The following is an 18,241-nucleotide window of genomic DNA, read 5'->3' as shown; positions in this document are numbered from 1 at the left end:
TGCCGCAGGAACGAGGAACAACTTCGTTACTGCTGCAGTAACGATTTTTAAGAATGGACCCCCATGTCGCCGATTAGCGATTTTGCACGTTTTTGCAACGATGCAAAATCGCTTATCTGTGTCACACGCAACGGCATCGCTAATGCGGCCGGATGTCCGTCACAAATTCCGTAACCCCAACGACTCCGCATTAGCGATGTCGCAGCGTGTAAAGCCCCCTTAAGGATTTCCAAAACCTTTGACCCAAGTCATACAGTTTAACCCCTTAACGACCGCGGGCAGTAAAATTACGTCCTAAATGTCATAATGTTACTGCCCGCGGTCTGCCGGCGGCAGTATGCCGCGATCGGCGCACATCTCAGCTGATTTTCACAGCTGAGATGTGTGCCTGGTAGGCACGAGCAGAATCGTTATCTGCTCATGCCGATTAACCCCTTATATGGCGCTGTCAATATGTGACAGCGCCATTATAAGCGCGATCGCGGTAAAGTTTTACTTACCGCCCGATACCGGAAGTCACGTGACGCGATCACGTGACTTCCGATAGTTGTCATGGTAGCACAGGGTCATGTGATGACTCCTGTACTACACCTGACTTGCTTTCACTTTCGCTGTGCCCGGGGCACAGCAAAAGAGAAAGAGAGCGTATCTGCTGTTTACAGCCTTGTAGCTGTGATCAGCAGATACTGCAGAGCGATCGGAATGCTGATCGCAATAGCCCCCTAGGGGGACTAGTAAAATAAAAAAAAAGTTAAAAAAAAAGTTTTAAAAAATTAAAAAAAAACCTAAAAGTTCAAATCACCCCCCATTCGCCCCATTGAAAATTAAAGGGTTAAAAAATAAAAAATATACACACATTTGGTATCGCCGCGTTCAGAAACACCCGATCTATCAAAATATAAAATCAATTAATCTGATCAGTATACGGCGTAGCGGCAAAAAAATTCCAAACGCCAAAACGACGTTTTTTTGTCGCCACAACGTTTGCGCAAAATGCAATAAGAGGCGATCAAAACGTAGCATCTGCGCAAAAATTGTACCGTTAAAACGTCAGCTCGAGACGCAAAAAATAAGCCGTCACTGAGCCATAGATCCTGAAAAATGAGAACGCTACGGGTCACGGAATATGGCGTAAAACGTGCGCCACTTTTTTCGGACAAACTTCCGATTTTCTTTTTTTTAACCCCTTATATAAAAGTAAACCTATACATGTTTGGTGTCTACGAACTCGCACTGACCTGAGGCATCACACCCACACATCAGTTTTACCATATAGTGAACACAGTGAATAAAATATCTCAAAAACCATAGTGCTATCGCACTTTTTTTGCAATTTTTCTGCATTTGGAATTTTTTTGCCGTTTTCCAGTACACTATATGGTAAAACTGATAGTTTCATTTAAAAGTACAGCTCGTTCCGCAAAAAATGAGCCCTCACATGACCATATTGACTGAAAAATAAAAAAGTTACGTCTCTCAGAAAAAGAATGGCAAAAAAAAACGGAAAGCGAAAAATCGTCCGGTCGTGAAGGGGTTAAGGTCAATGGTACCAAATAGTAATGAAATGTATGTAAACGTTTTAACTTTGCAGAAAGAAATAAAAATGCCTTAAAACATCCTCTCTCTCATTTATCTGACATTTGTCAAATATAAATAAGTTTGGTTCCTAATTGACCTAAAATGGGAAAAGTTTAGACTGATTTCATGTCATATAGTGAGAAAAACATCAATATGTATGTACATTTCTGGTTTCAACTGTATATATCCCTTTGAGTTGATTGTAGTACCAATAAAGGATTTTTACATTAATCATTTGAAGAAGTCTATTTCTGTCCAATCTAAAGAGCTAGATAATAAATAGAAACGGAGAGACAGTGACAGACATATCATAAAATTGCACCCTGTGCATCTTGTCTTATTGGACAGCTTTTTATAATGAAATAAATAAATGATAACTATGACGTGGGGTCCTCCCTATATTCATAACCAGCAAAGGTAAAACAGACAGCTGTGAACTGATATTATCAGGCTGGGAATCTCCATGATTATTTGGACCTTCCCAGCCTAAAAATACCAGCCTGTAGCCTCCCCAAAACTAGGGCATCACATTAGATACGCCAGTTCTGATTCTTCTCGGCTCTTCCCGATTTTACCCGGGTGCGTTGGCAATCGGGGTAACATTGCAGAGGATAACTCCATACCAGTTTGATATCAGAAATTCTTAGGCATACAGTGCCTACAAGTAGTATTCAACCCCCTGCAGATTTAGCAGGTTTGATAAGATGCAAATAAGTTAGAGCCTGCAAACTTCAAACAAGAGCAGGATTTATTAACAGATGCATAAATCTTACAAACCAACAAGTTATGTTGCTCAGTTAAATTTTAATAAATTTTCAACATAAAAGTGTGGGTCAATTATTATTCAACCCCTAGGTTTAATATTTTGTGGAATAACCCTTGTTTTCAATTACAGCTAATAATCGTCTTTTATAAGACCTGATCAGGCCGGCACAGGTCTCTGGAGTTATCTTGGCCCACTCCTCCATGCAGATCTTCTCCAAGTTATCTAGGTTCTTTGGGTGTCTCATGTGGACTTTAATCTTGAGCTCCTTCCACAAGCTTTCAATTGGGTTAAGGTCAGGAGACTGACTAGGCCACTGCAACACCTTGATTTTTTCCCTCTTGAACCAGGCCTTGGTTTTCTTGGCTGTGTGCTTTGGGTCGTTGTCTTGTTGGAAGATGAAATGACGACCCATCTTAAGATCCTTGATGGAGGAGCGCAGGTTCTTGGCCAAAATCTCCAGGTAGGCCGTGCTATCCATCTTCCCATGGATGCAGACCAGATGGCCAGGCCCCTTGGCTGAGAAACAGCCCCACAGCATGATGCTGCCACCACCATGCTTGACTGTAGGGATGGTATTCTTGGGGTCGTATGCAGTGCCATCCAGTCTTCAAACATCACGTGTGTGGTTGGCACCAAAGATCTCGATCTTGGTCTCATCAGACCAGAGAACCTTGAACCAGTCTGTCTCGGAGTCCTCCAAGTGATCATGAGCAAACTGTAGACGAGCCTTGACATGACGCTTTGAAAGTAAAGGTACCTTACGGACTCGTCTGGAACGGAGACCATTGCGGTGGAGTACGTTACTTATGGTATTGACTGAAACCAATGTCCCCACTGCCATGAGATCTTCCCGGAGCGCCTTCCTTGTTGTCCTTGGGTTAGCCTTGACTCTTCGGACAAGCCTGGCCTCGGCACGGGAGGAAACTTTCAAAGGCTGTCCAGGCCGTGGAAGGCTAACAGTAGTTCCATAAGCCTTCCACTTCCGGATGATGCTCCCAACAGTGGAGACAGGTAGGCCCAACTCCTTGGAAAGGGTTTTGTACCCCTTGCCAGCCTTGTGACCCTCCACGATCTTGTCTCTGATGGCCTTGGAATGCTCCTTTGTCTTTTCCATGTTGACCAAGTATGAGTGCTGTTCACAAGTTTGGGGAGGGTCTTAATTAGTCAGAAAAGGCTGGAAAAAGAGATAATTAATCCAAACATGTGAAGCTCATTGTTCTTTGTGTCTGAAATACTTCTTAATACTTTAGGGGAACCAAACAGAATTCTTGTGGTTTGAGGGGTTGAATAATAAATGACCCTCTGAATAAACTTTTCACAATTTAAAAAAAAAAAAAAAAAAAGAAATAACATTCTTTTTTGCTGCAGTGCATTTCACACTACCAGGCTGATCTACAGTCCAAATGTCACAATGCCAAGTTAATTCCAAATGTGTAAACCTGCTAAATCTGCAGGGGGTTGAATACTACTTGTAGGCACTGTATGTACACTGTTTTACAGAAACATTGTTTCATACGGCTTTCTGTTAAAGTAAATGATGTCAGATGAAAATTAAAATGATGCTACAGCTCATTGGTAAAAACTAACTGATGTTCTACATTTCCTACAGACGTTGCATTTTTCGTACAGAACCGTTTAAGATCCAGTAACAGTGAGGTGGATGGGCACGCTCGAGATACTTTTATAAATGGTAAGTGGACATTAGCAGAAGAAAAAAACTGTAGCTTGTGAATGTGCCTCATCTATGTTATTCTAATAAACTTCAAGATGTCAAAATGTTACTTACCACTTCATGGTTACCATCAGAAAGTCAGCACATTGGCATTAGCCCAGTATTGTTTAATAATAACTTCAGTCATACTCAAGAATAACCACCAAGAAATCCTATTGAGTAAGAATTGGATCATTGCATTGAGGTTTGGACAAAAGAGTTCTGGAACATATTGTGTTGTATTATAATTGTGTCATTCTTTTCAGGGGGGGTGTGCCAAGAAAAGCTGACTTCTGACAGCAGCCACACACAATGGACAGATCCAAGGGCTGTGAACTCACTCCTTGTTATCTACATGCTACTGTGAGTCCTTTTGTAGAGATCTGCTTTATATTTCTGGGTCTGGTTTTGTCTTAACATGATGCTTCACTTTTATTCTTATATTCATAGGCTAAGCAATGACCTCTTTCTTTTTTTTTGTCAGGGTTTTACTGCTGCTCTTCTCATCAGGGTATATTGGGTTGCGTATTATGGAACTGGAGAACCAGCTGAATATAATGGGAGGTTGGCCTAAAGGAGATGAAACTCATGGGTAAGTATAGTGTATATGTGCAGTCTTTTGTTTATAACTCAGCATTTATTAGATAACATTACTATTTTTACTAGGTAATTATGAAAAGATGCGCATATAATTCTATATTATATAAATATAATGTGTGTGTGTCTGTGTGTATATGTGTGTGTATATATATATATATATATATATATATATGTGTGTGTATATGTATGTAGTGTATGTGTATATAATAAATATATATATATATATCTATACCACTTTATGACACTTCATAAGTCTAAGGGGTACTTTGCACGTTGCAACATCGCTAGCCGATGCTTGCGATGCCGAGCGTGATAGTACCCGCCCCGTCACACGTACTTACCTGCCTTGAAACATCGCTCGGGCCGGTGACCGGCCTCCTTCCAAAGAGGGCGGGTCGTGCGGCGTCACAGCGACGTCACGCGGCAGGCGGCCAATAGAAGCGGAGGGGCGGAGATGAGCGGGACGTAAACATCCCGCCCACCTCCTTCCTTCCGCATAGCCGTCCGCAGGTAAGGAGATGTTCCTCGCTCCTGCGGCTTCACACACAGCGATGTATGCTGCCGCAGGAACAACATCGTATCTCCTATTGGTGCGACATTATGAAAATGACTGACACTACACAGATCACCGATTTACGATGCTTTTACGATCGTTTATCGGCGCATCTAGGCTTTACACGTTGCGACGTCGTTACCGGCGCCGGATGAGCGTCACTTTCGATTTTGACCAGACTAGATCGCAGTAGCGATGTCGCAGCGTGCAAAGTACCCCTAAGTCTGTCCCTGGCTACAGCTATTAACCTGTTAAATGCTGCTATCAATGTCTGACAGAGGCATTTAATTTGCACCAGCAGGGTGGCCTGCTTTTCCGACTCGTCAGCATGATTGCGGGACGCTGATGTGTTGTGTTGTCATGTCAGCCAGGAGTCTGCTGAAGACCCCTCCCCCTGTCTGTCATCACAGTGCTCTGAAAACCATCCTGTGGTTGGATTTTATAATAGAGCGATTTTTTTCTATATACAGTAGTGCTGTCACATTTCTGTAAATCCGGTAGAGAATTGCTGTGTAAGAGAGAACTCAATAGGGTGTTACCCGGTAGGGATATGGGATATCAAGGGATACACGATACACTCACCTTTCACAACCCCTATGTAGCACATTCAGTAGTGGTATCAGCTGCAGCCCCGAGGTGTATAGGATGTAGTAGGACTTAAGTAGAAATTGGGTATATACCTCACTGATACTCAATGGTATATTGATATAATCTCTTTATTGTTCGTACAGTTCTACGCGTTTCAGAGAAATCCGTCTCCTTCAGGACATCAAAGGAGATTATATCATAGAGAGATTATATCAATATACCATTGAGTATCAGCGCGGTATATACCCGATTTCTACTTGCATCCCACTTTATTGCTGTAAATAGCATGTGATCAGACCATAGCAGGTTCAAGTCCCCTAGGGAGACTATTAAATACAGTAAAAAGTAAAAATAAAAAAAAATATTAAGGTCAAACTCACCCCACCACCCCTTTTCACCACATTAAAAAGTAAGAATTAAAAATAATAAATAAACATTTGGTATCGCTGTGTTCGTAAAAGCCGGAACTATTAGATCCCCTACAGCTAGACTCATAGTCAATAATGTATCATCTGCACCGTTTTCTTTGGGACGAGGTACACGTCAGGGGTGCCCTTTGTCTCCTGCCCTATTTGCCTTAGTTATCGAGGCCTTGGCAATTCGGATCCGTACTCATCCATCTATCACGGGAATTACCATAGCAGATCGCACAGACACTATTGGCCTATACGCAGATGATATGGTTGTCTTCATGGATAGGGCACGTGCCACTTTGCCAGTCGTCATTGAAGCTATAAATAGATTTGGAGAATTCTCCAGCCTTTATATTAACTGGGACAAGTCAGCCCTAATGCCATTAACACATGGGTCAGAGGTCCCGATGGATGATATGTCACCCTTGCCTGTTGTATCTAGTTTCAAATATTTAGGTATACATATTCAGAAAGACCACACAATGGATCTTAAGATGAATATATTACCACTTTTAGATCATGTCAAACTTAAGTATAACTTATGGGGAAAATTGCCACTCTCAGTGGTCGGAAGGATAAATTTAATTAAAATGATTTTGCTTCCTAAGCTTAGCTGTGCTCTGCAACATAGTGCGGTGCTGGTGCCCAGGTCCTTCTTCTCCACACTTAACTCACTCACCTCATCCTTTATTTGGGGGAAGGCTCGGCCTAAACTCCGGATGTCCATCCTACAGAGATCTAAGTCATTGGGAGGGATGGCCTTACCAGAATTTTTCCTATACTATTTAGCAGGACAACTCAAGATGCTGGGTATATGGATGCTGGACTGTCAGCTGCCTAACTCAGAGGATCATTTGGCACGTGCGGTAGGGGCAGACTGTCTGTTGGGCTTTCTGGAGTCGGACAGGGCGAATGTCCCGAGGCTGTTGCCTATTTTAAGGTTGGCACGACCAGTGTAGCGACAAGCCAAAAAAGTAACGCGCTTTGAGGGGGCAGTGGCAGAGCTTCCGTTATGGGGCAATGGTTACTTTCCTACCCTAAAGGACCACCCGTCGGCACAGTTTTGGATAGCTCATACAGTCCTCGAGTTGGGAAATCTTTATGTATCAGGAACTGCTGTTTTTAAATCTTTTGGGCAGATACAAACCGATTATAATGTTCCACGCTCACAATTCTTTAGGTATCTGCAGCTCCGTACAGCGATTCAATCTCACCTGCGGAGGACAGGGTCAGGGGCATTGATATCGTCGTTCCCAATGATAGGCATACTGAAGTCACAGGTAGAGATGAGCGAACCGGTCGCGGTTCGGCTCGAGGTCGGTTCGCCGAACGGAGCTCCCGTTCGAGTTCGGTTCGTCGAACGTTCGACGAACCGAACTCGAACTGCATAGGAAACAATGGCAGGCATTCACAAACACATAAAAACACCCAGAAAACACCCTCAAAGGTGTCCAAAAGGTGACAAACAACTCACAACACAAACACATGGGAAAGTGACAAGGACAAATTCTCATGTGAAAACAAAACAGCGTTACGAGGAAAAAGAGGACGAGATACAGATATAGGCATGGCATGCCCTTCTAAAATCATTTAAAACACCGCAAGGTGACTCCAAGCGGAGTCTCCCTTTTTTCCAAAAATTGTGCCCCACCCACACCCACCCATTCAGTGGCAGCACTTGTGCCCTAGTTGTACACTTCACAGCTAGATTTGCATCAAGCACATTCAAAAATACGCCATACTTAACCGTCCCCAGGATGACACCGGGGTAGGTAGCAAAGTCTTTCCTGATCCCAGCTCTGTTCATCTTGGCTTCTTTTAAAAACAATGTAAGCAAGGGTTACTCCAAGCGGAGTCTCCCTTTTTTCCAAAAATTGTGCCCCACACACACCCACCCATTCAGTGGCAGCACTTGTGCCCTAGTTGTACACTTCACAGCTAAATTTGCATCAAGCACATTCCAAATCCACAAGCATTTACTCTCCCCAGGATGACACAGGGGTAGTAAATTCCTGGTGGATCCATGACTTGTTCATTTTGATGAACGTTAGTCTGTCCACATTGTCACTGGACAGACGCGTGCGCTTATCTGTCAGCACACACCCAGCAGCACTGAAGACACGTTCAGACAACGCTGGCAGCTGGACACGACAAAATCTCCAAGGCGTAACTGGAGAGCTCTGGCCATTTTTCTAGATTTGAAGCCCAAAATGAACAAGGCTCCATTTGCAAAGTCATGGCATCGATGTTCATTTGGAAATACTCCTGTATCATCCTCTCCAGCCGTTGACTATGTGTCAGACTTGTTGTCTCTGGTGGCCTTGCAAAGGAGGGTCTAAAAAAATTATGAAAAGATTCCATAAAATTGCTGTTACCAGCACCAGATACTGGTACGGGTAGACTGTTGAAGATGACGAGACCGTCCCATGTTTGTCAAGTTACAACTGGGAGATTCACTCCCTGCACCTGCACGGTTGTTTGGTGGAAAAGCCAAGCTAAGATCGAGTAACAGCTTCTGCTGATACTCCTGCATACGTGCATCCCTTTCTATGGCTGGAATTATGTCACAAAATTTGGACTTGTACCGGGGATCTAATAGTGTGGCAATCCAGTAGTCATCATCACTTCTAATTTTGACAATACGAGGGTCATGTTGGAGGTAGTGCAACAAGAAGGCACTCATGTGTCTTGCGCAGCCATGCGGACCAAGTCCACGCTGTGTTTGTGGCATAGAGGTGCTACCCGTTCTTTCTTCCTCTGACATCTCCCCCCAACCTCTTTCAACTGAAATTTGATCAAGGTCTCCCTCATCCGCTGAGTCTTCCATGTCCATGGACAGTTTGTCCTCCATTTCTTCATGTTCTCCTGCACCTTCCTCAACATTTCGCCTGCTACTATGCGCCCTTGTTGATCCCTGTCCACCATGGTCCCATGCCTGCTGCGTTGGTGATGATGAATGTCTGGACCTTGGTGATGTTGTTGTCCCTTGCGCATATGAATCCTCCTGTAGTTCCTCCCCTTCCTGTTGTCCCACCCCCTGACTCCGAATAGTGTTTAGCGTGTGCTCCAGCATGTAAATGACTGGAATTGTCATGCTGATAATGGCATTGTCAGCGCTAAACATATTCGTCGCCATGTCGAAACTGTGCAGAAGGGTGCATAGGTCCTTGATCTGAGACCACTCCATCAGGGTGATCTGCCCCACCTCTGCATCTCGTTGGCCCAGGCTATACGTCATGACGTATTGCACCAGGGCTCGGCGGTGCTGCCACAGTCGCTGTAACATGTGGAGAGTAGAATTCCAGCGTGTCGCCACATCGCATTTCAGGCGATGAACCGGCAGGCCGAAAGACTTCTGGAGCGATGCAAGTCGCTCAGCTGCGGCGGTTGAACGGCGGAAGTGAGCAGACAGTTTTCGTGCCCTGGTCAGAAGGCCATCTAGGCCGGGATAGTGTGTTAAAAATTGCTGGACAACAAGGTTCAACACGTGAGCCATACAAGGCATGTGTGTCACCTTGCCCAAGCGAAGGGCCACACCCAGGTTTGCAGCATTGTCGCACACGGCCTTACCAGGCTGCAGGTTAAGTGGAGATAACCATTTATTAAACTCAGACCGCAGAGCTGACCACAACTCCTCAGCTGTGTGACTCCTATTCCCAAGACATGTCAAGCTAAAGACCGCCTGATGCCGTTGCGCTCTGCTGCCAGCATAGTAATGAGGGGTGCGTGATTCCTTCTGCGCAGTGAGAACGCTGGTGGCCTGACCAGGCAGGTTTGGGGCGGAGGTGGAGGGCCCAGATGAGGTGGAGGAGGCAGAAGCAGTGGCGGAACTTGGACAGACAGAGGATTGACACAGAAGTCGTGGGGACGGCAAGACTTGTGCAGCAGACCCTTCACCATCTATCACCATAGTTACCCAGTGCCCAGTCAGCGACATGTAACGTCCCTGTCCATGCTTACTGGTCCAAGTATCGGTGGTGAAATGCACCCGTTCACACACAGAGTTTCTCAAGGAAGCGGTGATGTTGTGTGTGACATGCTGGTGTAGCGCGGGCACACCTTTCTTAGAGAAGTAGTGGCGACTAGGCATCTGGTACTGGGGCACAGCGACAGACATAAGGTCTCTAAAATCCTGTGTGTCCACTAGGCGGAAAGGCAGCATTTCGGTAGCCAAGAGCTTACAGAGGGATAGAGTCAACCTCTTAGTTTTGTCATGGGTCGCAGGAAATGGCCTTTTATTTGACCACATCTGAGGGACAGAGATCTGGCTGCTGTGTGTAGACGGTGTTGAGTAGGGTGTCCCTGTAAAAATGCAGGTTTGTGAGGAAAGTGCAGGCGGAGACATGATGTTGCCTTCATCCAACGTTGGTGCTATCGATGTCTGAGAGAGCTGTACACATTCACTTGTTTCCCCTTCCAAACCAACTGACGACCTACCAAGCAAACTGCCTGTTGCGGTTACAGTGGTGGAAGTTGTGCGTGGAAAACCAGGTGTGACAGCTGTCCCCACAGTCCTAGAAGATGAAGAGCGCGCGGATGCACTGGAAGGGGCAGGCCGTGGATGGTTCGCTCCGCTAGGCCGCATTGCAGCACGGTGAGCTTCCCACCGGGACCTATGATATTTATTCATGTGACGATTCATGGAAGAAGTTTTCAAACTGCTGAGGTTTTGACCTCTACTAACTGAATCACGACAAATTTTACACATCACATAATTTGGGCGATCTTTTTCTATGTCAAAAAAGGACCAGGCTAGGCAAGGCTTAGAGGGCATGCGACCTGCTGAGCCCCCCCGACTAGTGCTCAGAGGCAGAGTGGTGGCTGATGATGCAGTTGTAGACGTGCTACCAGTGCTCCGACTCTGTCCAGGAAGGCGCAAGGTAACTTCGTCGTCGGTTGCATCCTCCTCCACCGCCTCTGTTGACCTCCTCGAGTGCCTGACTGGGGGTTGACAGTAGGTGGGATCTAGAACTTCATCATCAATTGTTGTGTTTGCACTCCCCTCCCCCTCAGACCAAGCCTCTTCTTGCCCTGACCGAATATTTAAGTTGTCATCCCAATCTGGTATCTGCGTCTCATCGTCATCAGTATGTTCCTCATTGTCACAAACTGTAACACCTGTGGTTATAGACAAAGGGTCAACATTATGCTCAGAAACTTGGTCCTCACGGCCTGAATCAGAGTCACAAAGGTTCTGGGCATCACTGCAGACTATTTCCTAGTCTGTACTCACTGTAGCTTGGGAGCAGACCTCTGATTCCCAGGCTATAGTGTGACTGAACAGCTCTGCAGACTCAGCCATCTCAGTTCCACCATACTGTGCAGGGCTGATGGAGACTTCAGAGCTGGGAGAAAGCAAGTTTGATTGGGATGACAACTCAGAGGACTGGTGTTTTTTGGATGTGGTAGTTGAGGTGGCTGAGAGGGCACTTGTTGGACCACTTGAGATCCATTCAAGCATTTTCCTTTTTTGGCCATCATCTACCTTTGTTCCTGTTGTTCGTGTCCGTAAAAATGGGAGCACATTGTATTGTCCACGGTAAGTAGTAGACCTCTTACTTTTGCTGGTAGATGGTCTATCTTCAGCAGATGATAATGGAGCTTTGCCACCTTCCCCACGGACAAACCCTTTTTTTCCTTTTCCACCACGCCTCTTCCCCTTTCCAGCAGCATCTGTCATTTTGCCACTCATGTTGATTGCGACAAGATTGTGCACTGAAAATGTGGTAGTAAAAATTGAGAGGTGGTGTAGATTGCAGCGGTGGTCTAGCTTTATTAACAGCAGAATAATAAAGAATAAATATCCCTGACAATGCAACTATGGCTTTTAAACTGGCAGCATAAATTGCTAGTATAATGGCTTAGTTATAATGAGTTGGAGTGCAATGCAGGCAGACGTGCTGCAAATATCTTTGCACTACTGGGACTATACAGAAGTCCAATAGCCACGTTTAGGAAGCCACTAGGTTCACTCAGTGTTTGCTAGTATAATGGCTTAGTAACAATGAGTTGAAGTGTGCAAAGGGCAGGAGGGTACAGTGGCAGGGTTGTGGGTCTCTGGGTAGAGGAAAGGAAGCCTGCCTTTCTATCCCTCCTAATGGGGAAATGCAGCGAGGAAATCCCTGACCTTAGCTACACAGACGCTGTCATCTTGTGTAGCTGTTAAACTCTGTTTTCAGGACCTGTCACCTATGAGCCCTTAAAAGGACTGATAGAAAGTGCTATCCCTAAGCTGTCCAGCGCTGTGTATGGAGCGTAATACAGCTGTATCGGCAATAGGAGCTGCGCCAGTGATGTCTGACACCAAGGACACAGAAGAGATAATGGCGTCCGGACGGGCAGATACTCGTTTTTATAATGCAGGGACATGTGACATGGACATCCTATCACACATGCCGTTGCTTCTCTGGCTAAAAGTCCACTTAGCTGTGTGTGTGTCTGGGATTGGCTGACATGCTGGCCCTCCCCACTACACGCACGCGCTTAGGGAAGGAAGACAAGGAAAAAAAAAAAATGGCGATCGCCATTATACATACAGCAGTGATCTGAATGCGCTGTTCCCGCACACTATACACTGAAATGTCATAATAGTGTGAGTCACAGAGTGACTTACACTATTACAGCGGAAAGCCAGCTAGGAATTAGCTGTTTTTTTTGCTGCTAGAACCGTTCTCGAACGTATCTAGAACTATCGAGCTTTTGCCAAAAAGCTCGAGTTCTAGTTTGATCTAGAACAGCCCCCAAAATCACTCGAGCCGCGAACTGGAGAACCATGAACCGCGCTCAACTCTAGTCACAGGGGCCCCGGGGTATGATTTCAGCTATCTATACACACCTGTTATCGGTTGGAGTGGAATCGGTGCCGTTGCCGGTACAGGATAAATGGAGTCTCCTAATTCACTGTCTACAGGGAGAGGAGTGGGATGAGGTACTGGAGTCTCCAACTATGGTATCTCCGTCCATCAACAATAGATTGATACAATGCTATTTTATACATCAGGCATACTTAACTCCCACTCGCTTATTTACTATGGGCCAGCGCCGATCGTCGGAATGCCCACGATGCCATGGACCAGACGCAAACTTTCTGCACATGGTGTGGAATTGCCCGATCATATACACGTATTGGCAGGAAGTGACTTCCCAGTTGTCCTCAATGGTGTTGATGCCTGTTCCATGCAACCCTCTGTTGTGCCTATTTGGAGTAATGGAGGACGGGATGGGAGATCACTACATAAGAATACTTCTTAGAGAGACATTGTTCCTGGCCAGGAAATTAATTGCCTTGAGGTGGATGGGGGGTTCAAATCCAACTGTGCGAGCCTGGATTAAACTGGTTAACTCGATAATTCCATATGAGCGGGTGGTATACTTTAATAGAGGACATCCGGAAAAATTCAGGAAAATTTGGGATTTGTGGAACTCCTCCCCGCACACTCGAAGAAGCCTCAGGTTGATTACTGTTACAATAATAGATTCATACTCAGTATTGGATAATGAAGCGCATTCCAGTGGCATAGCTAGGCGGTATAGAATAGGAATAGTTATTGTTACTAATTTTCGTTTTCTTTAGGTTTAGAGACTACAGATTACATTGATTAAAATTGACTACATGCTATATATATATCAGTATGTACTGGCAGGATCAGTGTTGTAGCATGCAGTTGACAAGATCGACAGAGGTGCAGATAGTGCTATGAAAATATTATTACCTTATCCGTTAATGTTACTATTTGTTCATGCTATTGACAGACATTCCTGGAAAGTACTTGAGTAATGCTATGTGTGATTTATTCTGTACCACATGTTTTTGGAATTAATAACACGAAGTTAAAAAAAAAGCCGGAACTATTAAAATATGAAATTAATCTGATCGGTTAATGGCATGTGGGTGGTCTGTAACTTAGTTTTTAGGCATATACTAGAAAAAGACAAAAAGAGGCAGGTACCAGTAGTAGCTAACAGAGGTAACTACCTAGTTGTTGTTCCCAGCACAGGGCAGTCCTTGATCACTCCTGCTGCTGATTCAGCTGTTCCACATCAACAGAGCAAATCATCTTCTTCCAGGCTGTTCATTCGACAAGGCGTGACTGTCGGCATCATGTTGATTGACAGCCGGTTTCCCAGCTAGGCCCCCCCTTCACACATCCGTGATAAAAACACACGTTCTTCACAGTCCATGGCGTGGGTGCGTATGTGTGTGCATGTTCCTTGTGTGTGTTCAGCTTGTGCTATATGTGATGTGAACTTCTATACTCACCTGCTGTCTCCGGCCCGGCTGCTGCTTCTGGGTGCAGTGCAGTGAATATGCATGGGCATAATGAGTGGGCCCGGAAGCAAATGACAGCAGCGCTGAAGACAACAGGGCTGCAGACAGGCGAGTATAGAAAATCATTTTATTTCAAAGGCACGTGTTTTCTCTGGTACGTGTCACATTGATATTACACGGATCACATCAATGTGTGTGGTCCGTGTGACACCTGTGCTGCTGGAGAAAAACTGATGTCACCATGTGGAGCACACGGACACATGTCCATGAGAAAACAGTGATGTGTGCGCAGACCCATTGATTTTAAAGGGTGTGCGTATGTCCATGTGCCCAGTACGTATGAAAATGGACGTCTTGCATATCGGAATAACGGACGTGTGAAGGGGGCCTTAGACAGCAAGTAGCCGGTTGTCAATCAGCATGACATTGGCTGTTCCTACTCAGTCAACAGAGTGGAAAAAACTCTTAAGGGTGCTTTACACGCTGCGACATCGCTAGCGATCGTTAGCGATGTAACACGCCAGATCGCACATACGATTTGCCGAGATCGCACATGTGACCGGCACTATAAAAATTGACCTATGTGCGATCTCTGCAAATCTTATCTGCGATCTGGCGTGTCACATCGCTAACGAGATCGCTAGCGATGTCGCAGCGTGTAAAGCACCCTTTAGTTCTTAGGCACATTGTATAGGTGGTGATTGCATGCAGTGTGTATCATACTTTAATCCTTGTAAATTTTGTACAGTAGTAAATTGTTATATATTATTTCTGCAGATCTCAAGATACTTGAGGTGACAACATTAACAAAATCGCTAGTTCCATTTATTTCTCAATCTACTTGAATGACGAAACTTGTGGATCAGACCCAGATGAGTTCTACAGTAAAGCCTGAATATCTTGGTTGTTGAATGACCTAGGATTTAAGAATAAAGAAAGAAGATCACGCCTTCCAAACGAAGATTTTAAATAAATGCACTTTTTATGCCACGCTATGGCAAGATTTATAGGGATCTTCAAATCCTAGTCGTGAGACCGCTATGAACTACTGTATTCAACCTGTCCTGAACAGATTGGTTTTTCAGCTGAACAGCGGAGTTGCAAACTTACAGACTATAACAGATTTACTGTTTTCCTTCAGCAGATAAGAGAAGCCATTAGTATTTCATACTCAGGTATTTCATAGCTTGTGTCTGTGCAGTAATGTATTTCTCAAAGGATGAGTGCATTCTGAATGTCTGTAAATATTTTTGTTTTCTCACAATGAGAAATTCTTACAATATAAATAGTGTGCCTGTTTTTCCTCTGTGCAAATGTCCTTCTGTAAAATGGAATAATGCGCAGCGGACTAAAAATTTACCTTGAATAGTATACAAGATCAGGTGTTAAATCCAAAGAGCTAAGTGCCCCTGAAAGAATACAAAAGGGCTATAACTGGAGATGGGCGAATAGTGATATATTCCTGTTTGGATTCTGCGTACAAAGTACTATTCCAGTATTTCTCACGAATAACTGACTGAATGCAAGACGATAGGTAACCCAAGCATTTTTCTGGAAATCTTCAAAAAAAATTCTAGTTTCCCCATTAACTTAAGGATACTTTACATGCTACAACATCGCTAGCGATCTCGTTAGCGATGTGAAATTCTAGATCGCAAGTGCAATCTTTCGAGATCGCACATGTGTAAAATAACCTATGTGTGATCTCGAAAGATCGCACTTGCGATCCAGAATTTCACATCGTTAATCAGATCGCTAGCGATGTCGCAGCATGTAAAGTAGCCTTTACATTAGGTTGGTTATTTGTGACAAATAGTGGAATAGTATTCGGTACAAATAATCCGAACACAAATATTTAACGATTTGCCCATCACGAATTACAACTATAGATGACATTATCAGGGCAGTGGTGATTGCTACAAATGAATTCTCTTCATGTAAGTATTGAGAACAAATTTTAACTTTTCTTCAGAATGTTTAAGGTAGCTAGGGGCTTTGATGGTATGTATGTGACTGCAAATTATACTCTATTCCCAATTTTATAATTTCAGTACAACTGAATCTAAGCATATCAGTGACACTATAATGAACATTACTTATTTACATTCTGGTGATTAGATTAGAACATTTTCACCTCCAGCATCACAATTTACAATCAGATACAGTGGAAATCTACAGGTAAAGAATGTTTGAATCATACCTGGCAGGCTTACTGGAGCAGCAGCTGCAGGGAGGAAATGAAGTCATTTTTATACAGTGAGTACAATGTAATTACTCCCTAGTATATTGATTGACAGCCTGAGTGGGCTGCAGTGTGCAGGGGTGCGATTACAGCCACGCTCACTGTGTAGTGAGCAGTGACTTTTGCAGCCTGTAACATCGCCCTGATGACTGAAAAGTGAGTGGTTGCAGTGAGAATATAATTTGATTTTCTCCCTATAGCCGCTGCTCCAGTAAAGTGCCAGGCATAATTTAAATGCTGTTCTGGTGCTGACAGGTTCCCTTTTAAAATGTTTAAATTTAGGTATGTAACTAAATTATATTTGATACACACATTGCACTTTCCCTACAGATCAGAGATGTTGTAATTCTTCTGCAGTTAGTCACCTTTTATAATATAGCGGAAGGCAGATCCAGACCAATTCTGAACTTGCACAAAGTGTTAATTAGAAAGGCTAAAGAATTCACTAATGACTACCTACCATGGAAATTTGTGTGTTTTTCCTGTAATATGAAACCTTACAACTTCAAAGCCGCACTTTTCACATCAAAGACATCCAGATATAGCAAATTTCTGTGAATGTGGTATATGCTCCTAAAGGCTTGGAGATCACTGAAAAGCCCTTGTTTCCCCAGTTAGTTTGTAAAGCATTGTATTAGTGAGTTTTGGAGATGTACTGTCTTTCAATAAGTGTTTGAGAACTACTGCGAATGCTGCGGAATATCTCTTATTCTACCAATTCTTTATTACCTCATTCCTATGCAAAGACAGCTTAGAAAATTGCATTTCCTAGATTTGTATTTATATGAGCTGTTAATCGACCAATTTTGTAATATAATTCCCCCAAAATGTTTGTATTTATGTAATATGATATTTTATCAACAGATTTTGTAATATAATTTGAGATTATGTATATTTACAGATTTTTACATAGAATATTTATAAATATTGCATTCTTGTGGTTTGTTTTTATTAGATAAACTAAATTTATTCCTGGAGGTCGAATGTTAATTTTATTACAATTTCTGCATTACTGGTAAAGCTTTAAAATGGAACAATACAGGCAACATTAGGATGTGTATCTTTTTACATCTGTATATATAGGAGCATCTGATCTCTCCTTCACGATAAGAGATTTAGAGGGACCTCATACCCTGGACAAAAATATAAACTCAACACTTTTTTTTTTGCTCCCATTTTTCATGAGCCGAATTCTAAAGGGGGCTTTACACGCAGCGACATCGTTAGCAAAAGCACCTGCCTCCGTCGGTTGTGCGTCACGGGCAAATCACTGCCTGTGGCGCACAATGTCGTTAGGAGCCGTCACAAGGACTTACCTGCCTAGTGACGTCACTGTTGCCGGCGAACCGCCTCCTTTCTAAGGAGGCGGTTCATGCGGCGTCACTAAGCGGCCGCCCAATAGAAGCGGAGGGGAGGGGGGAGATGAGCGGCTGTAACATCCCGCCCACGTCCTTCCTTCCTCATTGCCCGTGGCCACAGGTAAGCTGTAGTTCGTCGTTCCCGAGGTGTCACACATAGCGA

At 44.0% G+C, this 18,241-nt stretch overlaps 1 protein-coding gene across 3 annotated transcripts in view; it reads left to right on the top strand.

The window, feature by feature from the left end:
• The window catches only part of LOC142292855 (GRAM domain-containing protein 2B-like), a 182,030-nt gene extending 164,380 nt beyond the window's left edge, over nucleotides 1-17,650 (top strand). For all 3 annotated transcript variants that reach the window (XM_075337797.1, XM_075337795.1, XM_075337796.1), the window contains 4 exons: nucleotides 3,954-4,034; nucleotides 4,322-4,418; nucleotides 4,540-4,647; nucleotides 15,256-17,650. In XM_075337797.1, coding sequence (XP_075193912.1) covers nucleotides 3,954-4,034; nucleotides 4,322-4,418; nucleotides 4,540-4,647; nucleotides 15,256-15,271 — 302 coding nt within the window. In that variant the 3' untranslated portion in view covers nucleotides 15,272-17,650. The remainder of the gene's footprint in view (nucleotides 1-3,953; nucleotides 4,035-4,321; nucleotides 4,419-4,539; nucleotides 4,648-15,255) is intronic.
• Nucleotides 17,651-18,241: the final 591 nt, after the last annotated feature.

Source organism: Anomaloglossus baeobatrachus, chromosome 1, assembly GCF_048569485.1.
Source record: "Anomaloglossus baeobatrachus isolate aAnoBae1 chromosome 1, aAnoBae1.hap1, whole genome shotgun sequence".
Lineage (NCBI taxonomy): Eukaryota > Metazoa > Chordata > Amphibia > Anura > Aromobatidae > Anomaloglossus > Anomaloglossus baeobatrachus.
This window is presented reverse-complemented; position numbering and strand designations above follow the sequence as displayed.